Source organism: Atta colombica, unplaced genomic scaffold, assembly GCF_001594045.1.
Source record: "Atta colombica isolate Treedump-2 unplaced genomic scaffold, Acol1.0 scaffold102, whole genome shotgun sequence".
Classification (NCBI taxonomy): Eukaryota; Metazoa; Arthropoda; class Insecta; order Hymenoptera; family Formicidae; genus Atta; species Atta colombica.
In genome coordinates, this window is record NW_017259187.1 from 136,828 (window position 1) to 155,004 (window position 18,177).

The window sequence follows — 18,177 nt, forward strand, 5'->3', positions numbered from 1 at the left end:
TATATAATATAATATATTCGGTCGTAAAAGAAAGATAAGAATTTGGATATTTGGAATTAAGATTCAAACACTGAAGTCTTAGTCTTGAAGTCTTAGTCTTAGTCTTTATTAATAAGTTAATAATCCTTTAATGTTTTTAATGTTTTTCTGTACAACAGTGTGTTAAGCCTATTTTAAAATGTGCTTTTTGTTTCCTGTTTCTTGCTTTTTTTTGTAACCGTTTTATCGACAATTATATTTCTTGTTTTTTTCGAAGTTCGTTAACTTTTATCTCAGGCAACATAAAACAAGATATAAAAAAATAGCAAAAAGTAAGAAACAGAAAACAAAAAGCATATTGTAGAATAGACTTTAATCTATCCGATAAGAATGTATGAAATTACTTGGCCCCTTAAGCGCTGTATACGATAAATTAATTGATTGTACGTATTGATCGTATATGTAATGATCGTTTTACTATCATTTACATTTATTCAATGCATTTGCAACATATGGCTCGAATTATACAAAACATATAAAAAGCCAACATTACATGTTAGAATATCTTATCATGTTTCGTTTTGATTTATAGATAGGAAATTTATCACAAAAGTAAAGTTCATACATTTCATTTTGAGATTTGTAAAATCTGTTATGTAATTCTATATATGCAATCAAAAATTAACCATCCACTTAAGTGCAAGTTAAGCATTTTCTTTTAATAAAAGCATTACATTTTACTATCAAAGATTTTAAGAATTTTTAAAGAGGTATAGATTTCTTTCAAATAAATCTTAAATGACGAAACTTTTCTCAGCATGTGATGAATATTTATTTAATATAATAAAATGATTTATGAGCCGAAGTTGTTTGTATATTTTTCTATTCAGCAAGATGGATTTGCCTGTTTGAACTAAAGCTTGTATTTGATGAAAAATATTAATTATGGAGAGTGTTTTCATTTATAACAAATGTATATGTTACATAATTCTGATATAGCACTGTTCAGATATCATAGATGTAATGCTTTAAAAAAATTAATGGAAAATGTAAATGAAGAAATTAAAGATTGAATCACTTGGTGTTGCGCTTTGTGATAAATCACTATTAATTGCACTTAATGTGTATATATTGTAAAGAATAAAAGAATATCGTTTAGAAATAACTAGGGGCCAGCAAAAGATAGTTAGGTTATCGAGATATGCACCTATTAAAACTATTTAAGTAATTAATGTTCTAACATAACTTTCTGCAAGTAGATCCATGAAACATGCTGTTTATATTAGTTTACTGATTTGTGTATATCTAACATATTAGAAAGTAAGTTCTTTATCATTAAGTACACGATAATTGTAGTTTAAATTAGCATTATATTAAAAATACTTTTACTACGTCAACAGTTATATTAAATCTGTTTGTTTATATGCAAATAAAATTTACATAACTGTTCGTGTGCATTTATTTAGTTTAATATTTCCCTCTGTTTCAGCGCACTGAACTGTCATAAAACATTTTTACAAAATGATTGGATTATATATTTTCATATCTTTTCTAGTTATTTTGTTCGTTAGAAATATTCTAAAATGTTTTATCATTTTTAAAAATATTTTCTTACTTTAGATACAAAGATATTGTGTATGTTTCATTATTCTTTAAAAATAAAATATTAAAATTTAATAAAAAAATATATATTTTGCATAACATGTACAAGAATGTTTTTTTAATTACAATTGCAATTCAATTAACATCGATATTCGTAATAAATAAAAGTGCATTAATATTTCCAAATATATATGTGTATACATATATATGCATAATAAATTACACGATAAATTAATTCAATTTTATTTTTGTTATTAGGAATGTTGTTGAAATTTCTTTGCTTAATCACTAACAAATATGATTAATCGGGATAGAGAGAGAGATTATAAATGTTTTTCATTCTTATAGATACATAAAACAATCCATTTACAAGATCAGAAAATAATACTTGGGAGTATCTTCAGACAGCATCAAATCAACAAACATGATTTTCTAAGTACAGAATAATTATCACTTTGATTGTTGTCCTTCGACTTGTAATGATTCCTGAAACTGTTTCCTAGCTTCACGATTAGACTGTAATAATTCGGTCAACTGTGCATGTATATCATCGTTTTTCCTTTCCAAATGATCCAAAGCAGTTTGCAAATGATCCAATTCATCTTCTAATGCCTTTATACCTGCGCATAATATGTTAATGATATACATATCTCTTTTTTTACTTGATTTTAAAAGCATTCTATAGTGGTATTAATTATTGAGAAAAAAACTTGATTTAAAGGCTTATTTAAGTATTTATTTCTTAAATTATTTATTCATATGCATTTATTCTATGCATTAATATTTAGATATACATCAACAATGTATAATAAAATTCTCCATAATCATACAGTATCATGTCACATTGTTAGTTTTTGAATTCTCAATTTACTCGAAAAGATTTGAAATATTACTTACTTGTATCAATATATATATCTTCAGGATATACATCGTTCTCAAGATACTCGCAAATATCATCGGAATGTTCTTCGATCTCGGTATTGTTCATTTCTTCGTCGGCGTCGTTGCGATTAGTTTCCTCCGTTTGCATCGTCTCCTCCATATCTCCTTCCTTTTTCATTTCCTCCGATGCTGGATACTCGTCTCTGACCATATTTTTTTCTTCCACTTGCATCTGAGAAGCAGTCAGTCAAAATCAGCTGACTTTACAGTTAAAGGTATATGCATATCTATATATATAGGTGAAAAGTCATATGGTGTCTCGTGACGTAGTTCGATCTGTTCGCGTTACTTGTACTTTTTACACTCAGTATCTTCGTTTTCTTTATTTTCGACGCTCGAATGTATATATATATATATATATATATTTATCTCGTTTAAAGTGCAAAATTTTGGGAGATTTCAAGCGATTAAATTATTAAAGATTTATTAGGTGGATTATTAACTGGCGATCGATACAAATTGACTGCGTTTTGCAATTTCTAATTTTTACATTTAAATCTAGTAAGTTTAAATCTTTATACATTTAATAATAAATCTAGTAAGGAATTAATGACAAGATTAATCATATTAAAAAATTTTGCAACAGTTGCAAAGCTGTTTTCTCTGGTGAACGCAGTCAATTTCTGATATTTTAGCGATATTTTTATTTAGTCATAATATTTTGACCATTGATAGGTAATCTCATTACTTCGCAATGTCCTCGACAGATGTCGCATGCATCCTGATCTTGATTAATCCATTGCGGAACGCGGCGAAACTCGTTCGAATCACTCCGTGCTTTCCACGATTATTATTTACCTAACAATAAATCGTGCGGACGAAAGAATATTGCAAATTTCTGTTATAGAACATTAGTTCACTATAACGTATTGAATATTCGTTATTATAAGCTGATCGTGGTTTTCTAATTTCAACCTGGAAAATTGGCCGAAAGTTTCTCGTCCGCCATATTGCGCCAAAATTATTTCTTCGTTACAAAACGCGAAAGTAAGAATAGTAATATTACTTGCACGATCACATCTAAAGGTATGTTCCTTTCGTTGTTTTAACATTAATTGCGTTGATTGCGTCCATTGTTTCAACATAATTCATTGTTTGAACATTTTCAATATTTATCAAAATATGTATATCGCATCTCTTTATATTTTTTTTGATTGTATTGTCGAAAAGTGAATCTTGCATGCATATAATCTCTCTTGTAAAGATTGTGTTTCGTAAAACGCATAATGTGCATGATGAATCATTTTATTCTTATTCAACAACTTATTCGATGAACAACAAGGATAAAATTATATGCATCATGCGCTTTATAAAATCAGGGATACCCACACAACACAATTTTCCGAGAACATCCTGGGGAATTGTCTTTAGGACAATCCCTTAGAGAACTGGAAGCTGTATGGATACGTATCAGTCTCGTAAAGTTCTCGCAACGCATTAAATGTGACATTGTGATCTGCTATAGTAGAGCAGAAATCCATTGGGAATTCAGAAGAAAAAGAAGAGAAAGAGAGAGAAAGAGAGAGAGAGAGAGAGAACACGCACATAGGCTATCCCTATCATCAGTATCATCGCGTGCCATCGCCGACATCGCCAATATCGATATTTGAGCATTGAAGTTGTGTTCTGCATCCAAAATTGAAACTCTCTTTATATATCTTATTTGAACACTTATTTTCATGCCCATATGCAGTAAAACACGATTAATGTATAGCATCGCACGTGGACAAGGTATACAACATGACATTATCCTGATGAAAATGTTTCTCAGAATTTTTACGCAAATTGGAACACTTTCAAAAATATTAAGTTTATAAAAAAATTTATATCTTTTTGCTCAGAATTTTTCACATTATGTGTGTGAATTCTAAAATATTTTACAATTTCTTATGTTATAATTTTTGAAAAATGCACGTTAAATTTTTTTCAGATTTTATAAAATTTCTCGGCATTTCTAAAAAATGTTCTACTTTGTAAAAAAAAATCTGAAAGAAATTTTCTAAAAAGTTAAAAAATGATTATAAGAATTATAAGAAATTTTGAAAATTTTTGAAATTTTTTACATAAATTCTGAGAAATATTTTTATCAAGATAAATTAATTATATATTGATATATATTTTTGATATTTTCAAATTGTTGATCATTCCGCACTTGCATTTTTAACTTTAACACAAGCAATATAAACAATCTTCTAAAATTCTTTCAATTTTATATATATATATAAATTTCCTTCCAATTGTACTCTCTTGTTTACTTTATGCGGACTAATTTTAATAAAAATAATTGTTTTACATTTCACTGTGAATGTTTAATATATTTTAATTAAATGCATGTTTACCAATAGTGACGTTACTAATAATTCATCTGTTCTGGAATTGTATTACCGATCGGTTATTCGATTTTGTCACATTTTAGTTGTATTGCACTACTATCAGATGGCAACATTAATAATTAATGTTACATTTAAAATTTTGTGCAACAAATCGACGAGAGAATATTTTTCTAATCTTGTTATTTAATTTAACATCTCGTGTGAAATATTTATTATTTAATAACTTTGTTAAACTTAGAGAGTTATAGAATATAACACGAAAAAATATTACAAGCAATTCAATTTTGTACACATATTTTTATATATTTTGAAACAATATTTAAGATAAGATGTGGAAATTTCTTTTTATGATTGCGTATGGAAATTTCTTTTTATAGTTACATGCATTTAATAAACATTATTACGAAAAGCTTTACATTTTCTAATTGGAAAAATAAATAACAAATGAAATTTTAGCAAATACGTCATGACATATATAATATTTTCTATTATTTCAAATAAGATATTTAAGTACAAAAAAATTTGTAAGATACTAATACAGATACTAAAAAATATTTTACACAATAAGTTTGATAATTAATTTTACTTTAAATAGTTATTCTCTTTTATTCGCATTTTTCTATTGCAATTTATACTTTTATATAATATTGTAGTATTGTTAGGATATTATAAGGCTTTACATTTATGAATAATTGTGAGATATAATATATTCCATTATTACATTTCTGAATAATTACGTATTTTAATACTTCTTTATGCATATAGATGCTAATAGAACGAGAAATTTGATTTTAGGAACGTGAGAAAGAGACACTTAGGCTTTGAACATGAGGATCATCGTTGGATTCCCTTCTCCAACACTCGCGACTGGTGTTCTTAATTAGGGGGATCTGCGATAGGAGGACGCGCAGAAGGACGGGAGATTTTCAAGACGTCCGTTATTGCCTCGTTGAGGAGAATTGGATGGAATGCAAACTTCTACGCCCCTTGTACGTAAGTCACGTCATACCACATAGTTTAATATATGTTGATATAAATAGGAACTGTCCAATCAAACGATAATGGACACGACATTTCTTTATTCTTATCTGCTTAATATATCAGGCATCATATATATATTATCTACAATGAAATCACATTTGTTGAATAATGAAATATTGATTGTTAAACGGTAAACGAGTAATTCTTTTTATTAATACAACATATACGAGATTCATTTCTATAATAATAAATTGAATTTTAAATTTCAAAAGATTCGAAAACATTTTTTCACTCAATTTTATGTTACATATAGTATATCAGATTAATTTTTCATGCATTAAAAAATCTTTAATTTTTTAATATTTAATTGGAAATCATAACAGAAAAACGTTATTTGTAACAATTTCAGTTATTATTACAAAATAATTTTTAAATGTATTTAATTTAAAACAAAAACGATTATTCTATAAATTAAACCAATCAGTTGAAAATCAAATTAGTGCGAAAATGCATAAAATAAATTTTCTCTAAAGGATAAACATTTTATATGCATCTAATATATTATTATATAAAGTAAAAGAAATATCATTTTTATTAACATAAATCGAAAAATATAAGGATTAATTATGAACGGATGAAAATGAGCGTGAATTCTATTTTGATTAATATCTTCAGCATCAACAAACCTGTAAATTATACAGGCAATAAAGTTTGAAATAGTCAATAAATATTCAATTATTTTTCTTGCTTATATTTATCCGCAATATTTTCTTGTCAATTGAAATAATTGCAGAGATCATTTGTATATCCTCTTTATGACATTGAATACTTCAAGTATTACGGGCTTAAAGAATCAGACTTCTAGACATTAAGCTTCCCCGAGTTTTTTGATACATCGTAAATCAATCATTTTTAATAAACTGTCGCAATATAACGATGTTTATTGTAGATTACAAAATATTCACTTCATCTCGGAAAAAAAATGAGGAAAGAAAGTAGTTCTAAATACAACTGTGGCATTTCGATTTGTGCATTTCGCCACGATGATTTTCGTTCTCGACCCTCGTACATATATGTATAATAATATATAATACGTCACAATATAATACAATTCATACTAGAACGATCACACTGCCTGCACGATATTTTGTCAGACTTGATTACAAGCATGCAATATGCATCTTTCGACTCGTGGCAGCTCCCTGAAGAGTCACCCCTCTTGTAAAATGTCGTTAACTTGGAGCCATGGGGGTTCAAGCCCCCTTGTCCCCGCAACAGTAAGGCGAGAAGTCAATAAATTAGGGCGCGCTAATCCTATCCGGAGTGTAGTACGTTTTTAACGTTAGCTAAGTTGTCGCGGTTTCGACTGCTGTTAACTCCTTCGAGGGCACAAAAAGGTCCGCAGATTAGCCATATTTGGAGAGTCGGTTTAATGAAACCTAGGGGAAAAGGAGATTAAATGCCAGGAACGTAAGACCGAAATTTATGTGTAAGGAGGAAGAACTAAACGGGCAAATAAAACGGGCACGTTAAAAGCTGATTACTGATAAAAACCGCAAATAAGATAATAAACGTACGTGAAATTTACTTTAATTATTAATAATCGCGATATTTTGTGCATGATTTGAACTGCACAGTCTTATGGATTTCTCTCACGATACTCCTCGCCATCGATGCCGACGAATCTTTCCTGAATTAACATGATTGACTTTCGAACTAGGTCAGTCGGAGAAATGTTGCATGCGCGTTTCTGTCATTGCGATCAAGGTGCTCAGCTGAGTCATGTGCTACGATACGATTCACCCGAGGAGAATACCACGAATTCAGAGCAAGCTAATCGATCGTTCTCTATTACAAGATTCTCATTCATGGAACTTCAAGCCTCATGCAATTTCGTTATGATATATCAAAAATTTAGAAAAATGATTTGTTAAATAAACTTAATGAAAATTTTCTTAAATTGCTGGAATAGATTAAATAGGAAACTATTGATTTTTTGAAATTAAGCTTTTGGCTACGAATATTGTGTGTGCGTGCGTGTGTGTGTGTGTGTGTGTGTGTGTGTGTGTGTGTGTGTGTATTTTTTTTTTTTTTTTTTCATAAGAGATGTATAAATCTTTGAAAGAAGATTATACATTATAGTGATACATATTGTGAAGGAAAAATTCAAAATTATTTAGATCGATACGAGATTTGATTTGTCACCATCGATTCATGCACAATCTTTCCATACACTTTGAATATATCAAAAGAGGCAATTGCATTTTGCGCATGGTTGGTACAAAGACGTATCGGCATAGATTCAACCGTAGAGAGATGCAAACCAATCAGTCTAATAGAATCTCCCCAGTTGCCTATCGAATGATTCATAGTATGTCGCTTGGGAAGCGAATTTATTAATAAGACTAGTCAAGCTCGGCACTGAACTGATTCGTCATTATGACGTATGTCCTGCCTCGGAGATATTTAACGTTAGAAGCTAATTAATCATTCTTTCCTTCAATATCTACTAAAATGATGAAGGCTATTTAAATTCTTTGAAGAGTAATTTATTGGTACGATGCTAAGAAATTAAAACTACACAATTAAATCTTATTTTTAAATTAATAGAATTAAATTAAAGCACAGTATAACGAATTAAAAAAGAATAATTGTTATAATCGATTGTAAATTTTTTTTTCTTTAGATAAAAAAAAATTATAAAATATTAGTAAAATTATTGTAAACAAAAATTTTATATTGCTGATAAAAGATAGTAATAAATTTAGGCTTGATTGATTCTGCTAGAATTGAGTGAAAAAGATGTTTATATCCGCTTTTATGTATTCAAAGGAAAACAACTATTATGCAAGTGCAAGTAGCTCCTTTATAATATTACATCAAGCACAAATATAATACCGCGAAGGATACGCGGTACTTTGCGTATTACATTCCTCATAACCATTGTCATAAAAATAAAGCTGTCCCATATTTTATGCAAGGAAAGAGTCGTTCAATATCGTCTCCCTTCAGAGTTTCATCCGTACATGAAACACTTCTTTCTCGCGTTCGTTCGAATATTTTTTGGCACCGCGGAAGAAGATTCGCGTATTCGCCTTCTTCTCGTCCGCATCCACGACACAAAAGGAATCGCCATAGTCAGTCCGATATTCTCTCATCGACGATGAAATTCGTGTTTATCTGAGCATGACTTACATCACGTTTGCATAACCACGCAAAGTGCAGAAACGTATCGTACTAAAGCGACGCCGTATCCCCGTCTCCCCGAGAATGGAGAAACCTTACCGAGCGCATTGGAAGTGTGCAACTTCTTGCGCAAGAGGTGCTCCGCAGTGATTCATCATTGTTACGGAGAATATTGGGATATATATCGGCGATGGGGTCCCCCGGGCTAAAAGCAAATGGAGTAGACAGGGGTCTATACCCTCCATCTACTTAAATGCCCCTGCATTCTAGCAGTGGAGGATACTTGTCCATTCCCCCCCCCCCCTCCTCCGTTCTCTCTGCAGTTTTCTGATTAAACTACATCTATTGCTATGCGGAGGGACTGAGCTTCGAGCCACACTCCGCGCAATCGCTTTTATGATTCGCTCGTCTGTCTTGATACAAGCCTTCCGTGTTGCTATTTGTCACGATGACGATTTATATCTCATGATTTATTACAACATACAATACCGAAAAGAATAGTTATGCAATTGATAATTATTTACAATGCTTTAAAGATGCTTATTAACAATATTAAATTACTCGTCAATTTAATTTATGATATTATGTTTATATATCTTCAGTCTAAGATTGCATTTCAAGATAGATAAATAATTTGTTTGAATTGGAAATTGTAAAAATTTATACAATGTATTATTAGACATTAAGACTGTCGAATATGGTCTTCTTTATTTATTTGTGTTGATAATATTACTTTTGTGCTAACTAAAATTTCCTACATAGGATTCATAAATATAAATTAACTTTTCATCGAAAAGTATATTTATTTTTTTTATATTATAGTATAAAAGTATTTTTATTTTATTTATTTTTTTAATAACAAATATCATTGAAATGCATATGAATAAATAATTAACGAGAAAATCTTATTCAGCTTGGTCCGAGCTGAATCTTAGTGCCTAAATAATATTTTAATGTGAATTTATATTCCATATTGTAAATACTACGCGACAAAATAATTTTTGATCTTGAAACGCAATCCAAAATTGAAACTGGGATAGTAACATCACAAATTAAATTAATAACAATAATAATTTTATTGACAAGCAATATATAATAATATTGATGTTTAATAAACAGTTTTAAAAATTTTTAAAAATTTATTGTGAAAGATATTATCTTAGAAAGGATTCGAACCTATATATCAATTATACAACTTCTTTTCTAGCGGAAATGTGAAAAGTGAAAATTTTTATGTATGTATGTATGTACATACACATATGTGCAAAAAATTTGTATACATATATAAAAATTTCATATTTTCACGTTTTCTTTCTAGGGAAAATGTTATGTGATTGACTTTTTGGACCTATTATAATATTTTTTCTGATATTTCATTATATTGATTTTAACATAGAGTGAATTTAAATTAATGATACGTATGTCAGTATAATTTTAGACGTAGTAATTTGTAGAACAATAATTTTCTTTAGAAACTATAGAAAATATTTTACAATTGTTAATTCTTCATAATTATTCCAACGACTTCGGAGTTACGATCGTATTATCATATCGTACGATATAATAAATTATTGCACATGGTGCCTGCTTCTCAGGGGGTTTACATTGCCAGAGACATCGGAGTCTTGAGTCCACTGTGAGTACTTAAGAATATACTCTATCCTGTGTTAGCAGGAAACCCGTGAAAATTTGAACACTCAGCTCCGCCTTGGCTCGATCGCGTGCAGGTGCACGCGAGTCAACCGGCAATCTGTCGGTGTAGCGCACTAGATGCACCCGGCCCTTTTCTCTCGTTACTGAATTTCATCTACGTAGTGTATAAAAATAAGCAGGAGAGTATGTAGCATGCGCCATATGCGAATCGCCATGTGGCAGAGGGTCAAACAGTGTCACCGACCGGGAGAAATATCTTTTTGCCCGTATCTCGAGGCGAAAAACGCGTCGTGGAAAGGGTGTTATGCACCAGGAGACGAGCACCTGCCTGCCTCGAGGTGCAGCTCCGCGGATTCTCAAGTCTCTGCTTTACAAAAGGGATTATCCGTTTCTTCGTATCGCAGCGGTTAGCCACAATGTAACGCGGCGATATAAAGCGATGTTACCTTCCGCGATTCGCTCGTTTCGATCCGCGCGAGAAAGAACCGATCCTTTCGCCGGAGGCATTTAGGAGAAACTGACAAAAGTATGCATTGCACACACGAGTGGTTGTACGGGTTGGTAGGTACGACGACCGGTTCTTTCCCGGGGCAATTTGTGACGTTCGGTGTAGCTTCTTCAGGAAAGTATCTTTTCCGATCAAAGGACCTATTCTATTATTCTTGTATTATGCAACTCCGTTAAGCCTGCGTTATGCTACGTCGGCGATATCATAAAGATATCATGTTACAATACATGTTACACCATATTAAAGATATGACTCATAATTCTCTCGCAGCTTAGAAAGTATATTTCATGAAAGATAGGGTAAGATATCATGGGACAGCTATAGATAAGAAATAACAAATGTGATGCAGATATATCTCATTTTGAAAAAATGCATGTGTTACTCGATATCAAATAGATCTTTCACGAAAATGTATGAAATACAAAGATGCATTATAAATTCGTTAAAATATATTTTCATCGCAATATAAGCTAACGATAAAATTACGAAGTAACTCTAGACTCCAAACATCTTCAACGTCACTGAAAATCTATCGATCGCTCCGTCATTTTTCTTCAAACGTTGAAACTCGGCGCGCTTCCGCAGAATCGCCTGATTTAGAACCCAGAAAATTGCATTTCCGCGAGCGGATTCGTCGGGACGTTTATCTAATTCGAGACGGGAATAAAAACGGTATAGCGTGTTGCGATCGGAGGCTTCTCTTGTGACCTGAGGCGAGAAAGAACGTCGAGAGGATGGATCGTCGTCTAAAGAAGGAATATGCCTGCAGGAGTGGAGTACCCTTCTCTTCGTACTTGAAAAGGGATTATCCGGCCTCGACTCTCTATCGATGGTTTGCCACACAGTGTCACGCGACGATCAAAGTTCATCATGCGTCATACCGACCTGTATACAAGATCTCCTTCGTGGAATCATGATACACACGGAGAGTATATTGGTGTCTGTGTGGATATACGAAATTAACCAGCCGGATTGAATCTTGTTACTATTAGTTATCGCATTAATATCCGGCGATGATGACGCTCCACGAGCGCTGTCTATACGCAAATGCCATGTATTGTGTCCATGGTGATAGTCTACATTAAGTACATTAGATCAGCTGATATGCATACGATGGTATATCCATAATTTTTGATAGAATTTTGATAGAATTAGACATTCCGATATCATATTTGCCTTAAATATCGTTTCAAATTAATTATAATTTTCGAAAATATTCCCTTGAAAATTTTTACTTTCTTATTTTCATTTATAGGAGAAAATTTAGAGACAATTACAAGTAATTAGACCAGTAATAATTGAATTGTAAAAATTTTTCTAGTTTATTAAATTATTAATTTTATATTTCATATTTAGAATCAAAAATCTTTTAATATGGCATTCTGCATTATTAGATCATTCTAAAAAAAAGCGAAAAAGCATCAAATTAAATTGTAAATTTGCAATATTATTGCGGTAGTTTAGTAGAATTTGCGTTTTAAAACCGAAAAATCATTTCGCGCATTTTAAAGGACTACATACATAGTTCTTTAATCCTTAATGTAGTATATAAATTCACACAGAATCATATAAGTATTGATCCAACTAGAGAATTTAAGGTATTGATTTCTATAGGTTGTATTTCTCACATATACGGTCCTATAAGATATAATATTGTTTAAAAATCTTTTACTTCATTTGAAGATTTTGGGATAGGGATATATACTCACAATATTTCGCCAGTAGCGATACAGGCGAGGCATTATTTGCTACGACTAATATATTTCCGATCTAGTGAGCAGAGCCATTAGCAACGGGTGTAGAGGCACACTGGTGTAGAGGCGTCCTGTGCAAACACTTCATCCATAGGAATTTGATCCTTGCGGCAAGGGTATCTCCCCTACCGCGTCTTGTGAGAAGTCGGTTGGACGAATCGAGTTGAGTACGTCGTGGCGACCGTATGAGAAACCCCGGTGTATCTGTTTTGTAGATATTCCGTGGAAGTATGAAATGATAAACTTCCTGAGACGTGTCGTAAAAGCATCCAAAGAAGAAAGTGCTTTTTCTCACGGATCATGAAATTCCGAGACGGTTCGTTGATTGTATCTATCGCATTTCTGATGTTTCATAATCATCGAGTTCATTTCACCGAAGTCTCATAAGGCTAATACTGCCGATAAATTGATCATGCAATTGTAATCAAATTAACTCGTTTAGTAAACTGTAATTCCATATTTAATAATTACTATTCAATGGCTTTATTACAAGAATAAACGATGAGAATACAGCTTTTATTGAATTAACTTTTATGTCATTATCACGTTTAACTACGTATAATTTCCAAGCAAATAATTTCTTAAACAAAATTTTCCCACGATAATTAATTTTCGAAATTATATTATTTGTGAATTATTGTAATGAAATTATTATAATGAAAATTGTGGTCTAATAATTATCTACTAAGAAATATCAGTATTATTGTGAGATATAATATCAAATAGGAAATAGATTTTATCAAATATTTGAGATTAAAGAAAGAGAAACAACACTTAAGATAAATAAAAATTTATTTTAAGCTTGAATTTTTTAATGTCATAATTGTATTCAATAGTACTATTTGCATTTATTTTTCGGGAACTAGATATTTTTTATATTTGGAATATAATTTAATACATATTTAAATGTAACGTGCTATAACAATATTACAATTTATTCATTTATATAATGTTATTTAAGAAATTAATTGAATTATTTTTAAAATATTTCCGCAATTTAAATTGGATTATAACACTTCAAAAGTATTTTAATTCAATTTAAAAATATAGTAAATATTTTATAATATATTAAAATTTTTAAACAAATTATTGTAAAATTTGCCAAGTGCATGAATACATTCAGTACATTAATTAATTGCCTATATATTTATCTATATTTAATTATAAATAAATGATTTATTAATAATAGGTATAATTTTTAATATTCACACAATGATATTTTTCGTTAAAAAACTAAAATGATTTTTTTTCTATCAAATTTTAAGAACACTATCAGTTTTTATGATTTTTGAAATTTTAATATTATTTTTTGCAAATATTATTTAAATATTATTTAAATATAAATTAAATCTATTTAAAAAAATTACTAGAATAGACTTTAAAATTAATTATAAAATAAGATTTTAATGTTTATTAACATTTTTAAAGTTTAATTTTTTCAAGACTGAAATTTTTTATCTTCAACTGCTTAATAAATTTTAGAAATTATGAATCTTTTGCTAAGAAAAAATATTTCAATTGTTTTTATAAAAAATCATAAGAAAATATGTTCAGTAAATATATACTAAGTATGATGTAGCCATAAAGAGAGATAGAAAGACACATCAGCTGTAAATCTGTGTTCAAAAACGTGACGAAATCCCGCGGGCTGGCAAATGTCAGAATGTCGTCGATGATGTTTCTACTCGCAACATTCTCGAGGCGCGAAAATCGATGGCATGAGGTCGCAAGTCCGACGAGTTTTTCGAAAAGTTACAGCTGCCCTCGCGTCTCCGCGCTCCTTTTATTGACCGGAAATGTTGCGCGTAACACAGTGTGTTCAGTGTCAAGGGCAGCTGTTACACTGTCTGCGCCACTTTGGGGAAGACATGATCCCGATCTTTTTTCTTACATCTTAAGTCGAAGCGGATGAAGCACGTTACAGTCGTAATCATTTCTCAGGAAGTCATAATCTGTTTTGAAGCATTTGGAAAAAACTTTAAAGAGAACGTTAAGGAAACTAAGTAAAGAAAACGGAAGCTATATATATATATATATATAACTAATCTAAAATCTATTTTATACAAAATTAACAATATTTTGATATATAATTTTATGTGTGATTCATCGCTGACAATTAATTATGTATGGAAATAATATTCTTTACTTAAATTTTCTTATCTTTTCAAAAGCACACTTTAAATATACATATATTTATCAAAATATTATTTTTATAATATTATTTAATTTCTAATTGATTTATTAATTGAAAAGAAGCAAGTAATAAAATAGTACAAAAGGAATATATCGATGTTATTACGATTTAAAAATTGTTATTACGATTAAAAAAATTACGATTTAATAAAAAATTTTATTCACGTTTCAATCTATGATAATTTAATTGAATTATATCTTGATTAAATCTAAATCAATTTTCAAATACACATCAATTATGAATAATCACGAATACAGGAATATAATCGATTGGGCATAAGATATCAATAGCTTCTCATAAATTATTTGTTGGAATAATTACTTTTCAATTGTAATTCGATGCGTAGATAATAACTAATTCTATATCGCATACTACCTTTCTCACGACTGACAAAAGCTTGTGACATTTGGGAAATTAGTGAACGCTAATAATTAGCGTTTCCCTTTGTACGAAAGCTTCATAAAGCATCTTTTGTGAAGACTAACTCCATAGATATCGTACCCATTGTCCTTTGCAGCAAGCATTCCTTTGATTCGATGCTCGCGGATGGATAATATTCGCTAAGTCGATAATGAGAGCATTATCGTTCGTTGATAGCTGATAATAAACAAGTTTATTTAATTTCGTTATATGGAAAATTTATAAAAGCTTGATAACACTACATGTACAACGTATCAAATAGCATTTTAATAGTAATTTCCATAGTAATAAATAAATATTTTCCTTGCTTTAATTTTTCGAATTCATATATTTTGTTAAATTCATTAAATGGTAATATTATTTAGCGTTTGTTAACAAATGATGCGAAGAATTTCTATTCGGAAAGCAAAGTAGCTTTTACAAACTTTCTCTCTCTCTCTCTCTCTCTCTCTCTCTCTCTCTCTCTCTCTCATATTAACTCTGATTAAGACTAAATTAGAGAGAGACTAAGTCGCTAAGTTATTCCTTCCACGAAATGATTATGTATGCTATGTTATCAAATCCGTTTAAATGGTAAGGCTTTTATGATTAAATAATATCAAAAAGAGAAACGAATTCATTGATCCATGTATTTTTATTCGTTAGCTTGAAATCGCTTCGGTGGAATTGAAAGCTTCGATGCTTTTTGCGCTGAACGATATGAGATTTATCCGATTTCCAAACGATGGTTCGTTCGTCGTATCGTCTATTACGACCGCATCGAAATAGTTGCTTTTACGCATTGCTTTTAGTCGACAGGTGATCCTGTGCATGGCAGTATCTCTCTCATGATTTTCTAAAACTATTTATTTGAAAAAGTTACTGTCTGCTGTATGTGAATAACAAGATAAAAATCAATAATTTACCGGAATATTTGAAATATAAAAAAAAATATATATATATATATATATTTCATATTGCTTGCCAATGCAAAATAAAATCGATAATTTCGGTAAATTCAGATATCAATGACGCAAAACGAAACTATTTATATTTAACGACGATTTACGATTGTATGTAGTTCTCTATTTCAATTCATGGAAAATTCAATATATCGAAATTATAACAATTTCAACTTTTGATTATAACCTGTCATTTCCATTGTGCACTTATCCCATTTAATTCTATATATGATATCACATTTAAGCGACAATACGAAAAACAACACGTGCCGAATATCAATTCACTATGGATAAAGCATCGTAGATGGACTATACGCATTCGCATAAACCCACCCTGCGGATTCATCCCTCGAAGTTCGCGACATCCTGGAAATTAGCGAGCAATAACAATTACCGTCCGAGCGGTTACTGGGCTGACAAACGGTGGCCCACAAAGCGATATTTCGCGATGCCGCCGGATGGTCCATGGAAATCGTCTGTGAACTGGGAACGAGATAAAAGAGAGAGAAAAGGGGAGAGAGAGAGAGAGAGAGAGAGAGAGAAAGAGAAAGAGAAAGGACATTGTCCTGGCAGGCCGCACAAGCCAGCGGGTGGGCGCGAGCGTTGTCGGGACGTATGGTCCACCGCTTTTGTGCTTAGTTAAATGAAAAGTCATCTCGAATCTATTACTTTCGAGTTTTGCCACCGGGCAGTGTAAATATTTGGGGTACCGTGTACGCACGGCCGGGATACGATGCGACGCAGATACATAAGCGAGATGCCTCTTTCCATTGTTGCATCCGATAATTTATGATCGCCTCGTACGCCCTCACCGTTTATCCCGCGCGTATATCCTTTCCACCTACGTTTCTGCCTCTTCTTTCGACTTTTATCGACCTCACTACCCCGAACGCGCGCGCCTTTCAACGACCCGTCCGTACCGATATCTCCTCCTGTGCATCCGCAGGATTCCCCTGCCGCGATAATTATGGCATTTGGAAACCGAGCTTTCGCACTTTTCCGCAGGACCGATTTTCTTCGTTGGTAGGGATGACAGCGATGTAACTGATTGTGTCGATTGTTCGGCCACAATTCTCAATCCCCTTTGTTAACTTTTGTGGAACTGTTGGTGATATTAACCATACATTCTCGATCGCGGCTGTCATTAAGTCTGTTAACAGCCACGAATGGAGGCCTAATGAGGGATAAATAATATTGAATGTGTGATGTAGTGTATCTTTTCGCCACGCATAACGTGCTTTTCTACGGATTATTTCACATAGCCGTTTTCAAAGGATGTTTTTCAAACAATGATTTCAAACGATAGAAGGGCGATCGGTATACAACTCGTTGTTTTAGATTTGCATCGTATCGTATCGTGTGACACTGTAGCTTTTAGCCATTCTGTTTGTACAAATATCAGTGTCTCATTTTTAAGCTATTCTTGAATTTTTTTTGATCACATTTTGACTTTTACTATTTTAATTGAAATCTTTATATGCTTTGTTCATTTTATGTCTCGTTAATGTTTAAATAATTAAATAGAAACATTTTTTCTTTATCAGAGGTTAACTAAACTCCGATGTTTCGTTTTTCAGTAATTTTATATATATATGTATTTAGAATTATTTTAACTTATGAGAATTATTAATTTCATATATATTATTTTTTTAAGTATATAAAAGATTACTCCAATTTAAATTTA

At 31.1% G+C, this 18,177-nt stretch overlaps 1 protein-coding gene across 1 annotated transcript; it reads right to left on the reverse strand.

Moving 5' to 3' along the window:
- Positions 1–1,658: 1,658 nt before the first annotated feature.
- On the reverse strand, positions 1,659–2,802 carry LOC108687539 (UPF0184 protein AAEL002161-like). Its single transcript, XM_018193351.1, has 2 exons — positions 2,479–2,802; positions 1,659–2,201 (listed from the first exon to the last, which is right to left on the reverse strand). The coding sequence occupies exons 1-2, from the start codon at positions 2,693–2,695 to the stop codon at positions 2,032–2,034; spliced, it is 387 nt and encodes a 128-aa protein (XP_018048840.1). The 5' UTR covers positions 2,696–2,802; the 3' UTR covers positions 1,659–2,031.
- Between the last annotated feature and the right edge of the window lie 15,375 nt (positions 2,803–18,177).

Bases quoted from the DNA above. Each gene is read 5' to 3' on its own strand.
- LOC108687539 (XM_018193351.1), bottom strand. From the start codon at position 2,695: ATGCAAGTGGAAGAAAAAAATATGGTCAGAGACGAGTATCCAGCATCG. The intron at 2,202-2,478 runs GTAAGTAATATT...TATTATGCGCAG, and splicing joins AGATATATATATTGATACAA to GTATAAAGGCATTAGAAGAT.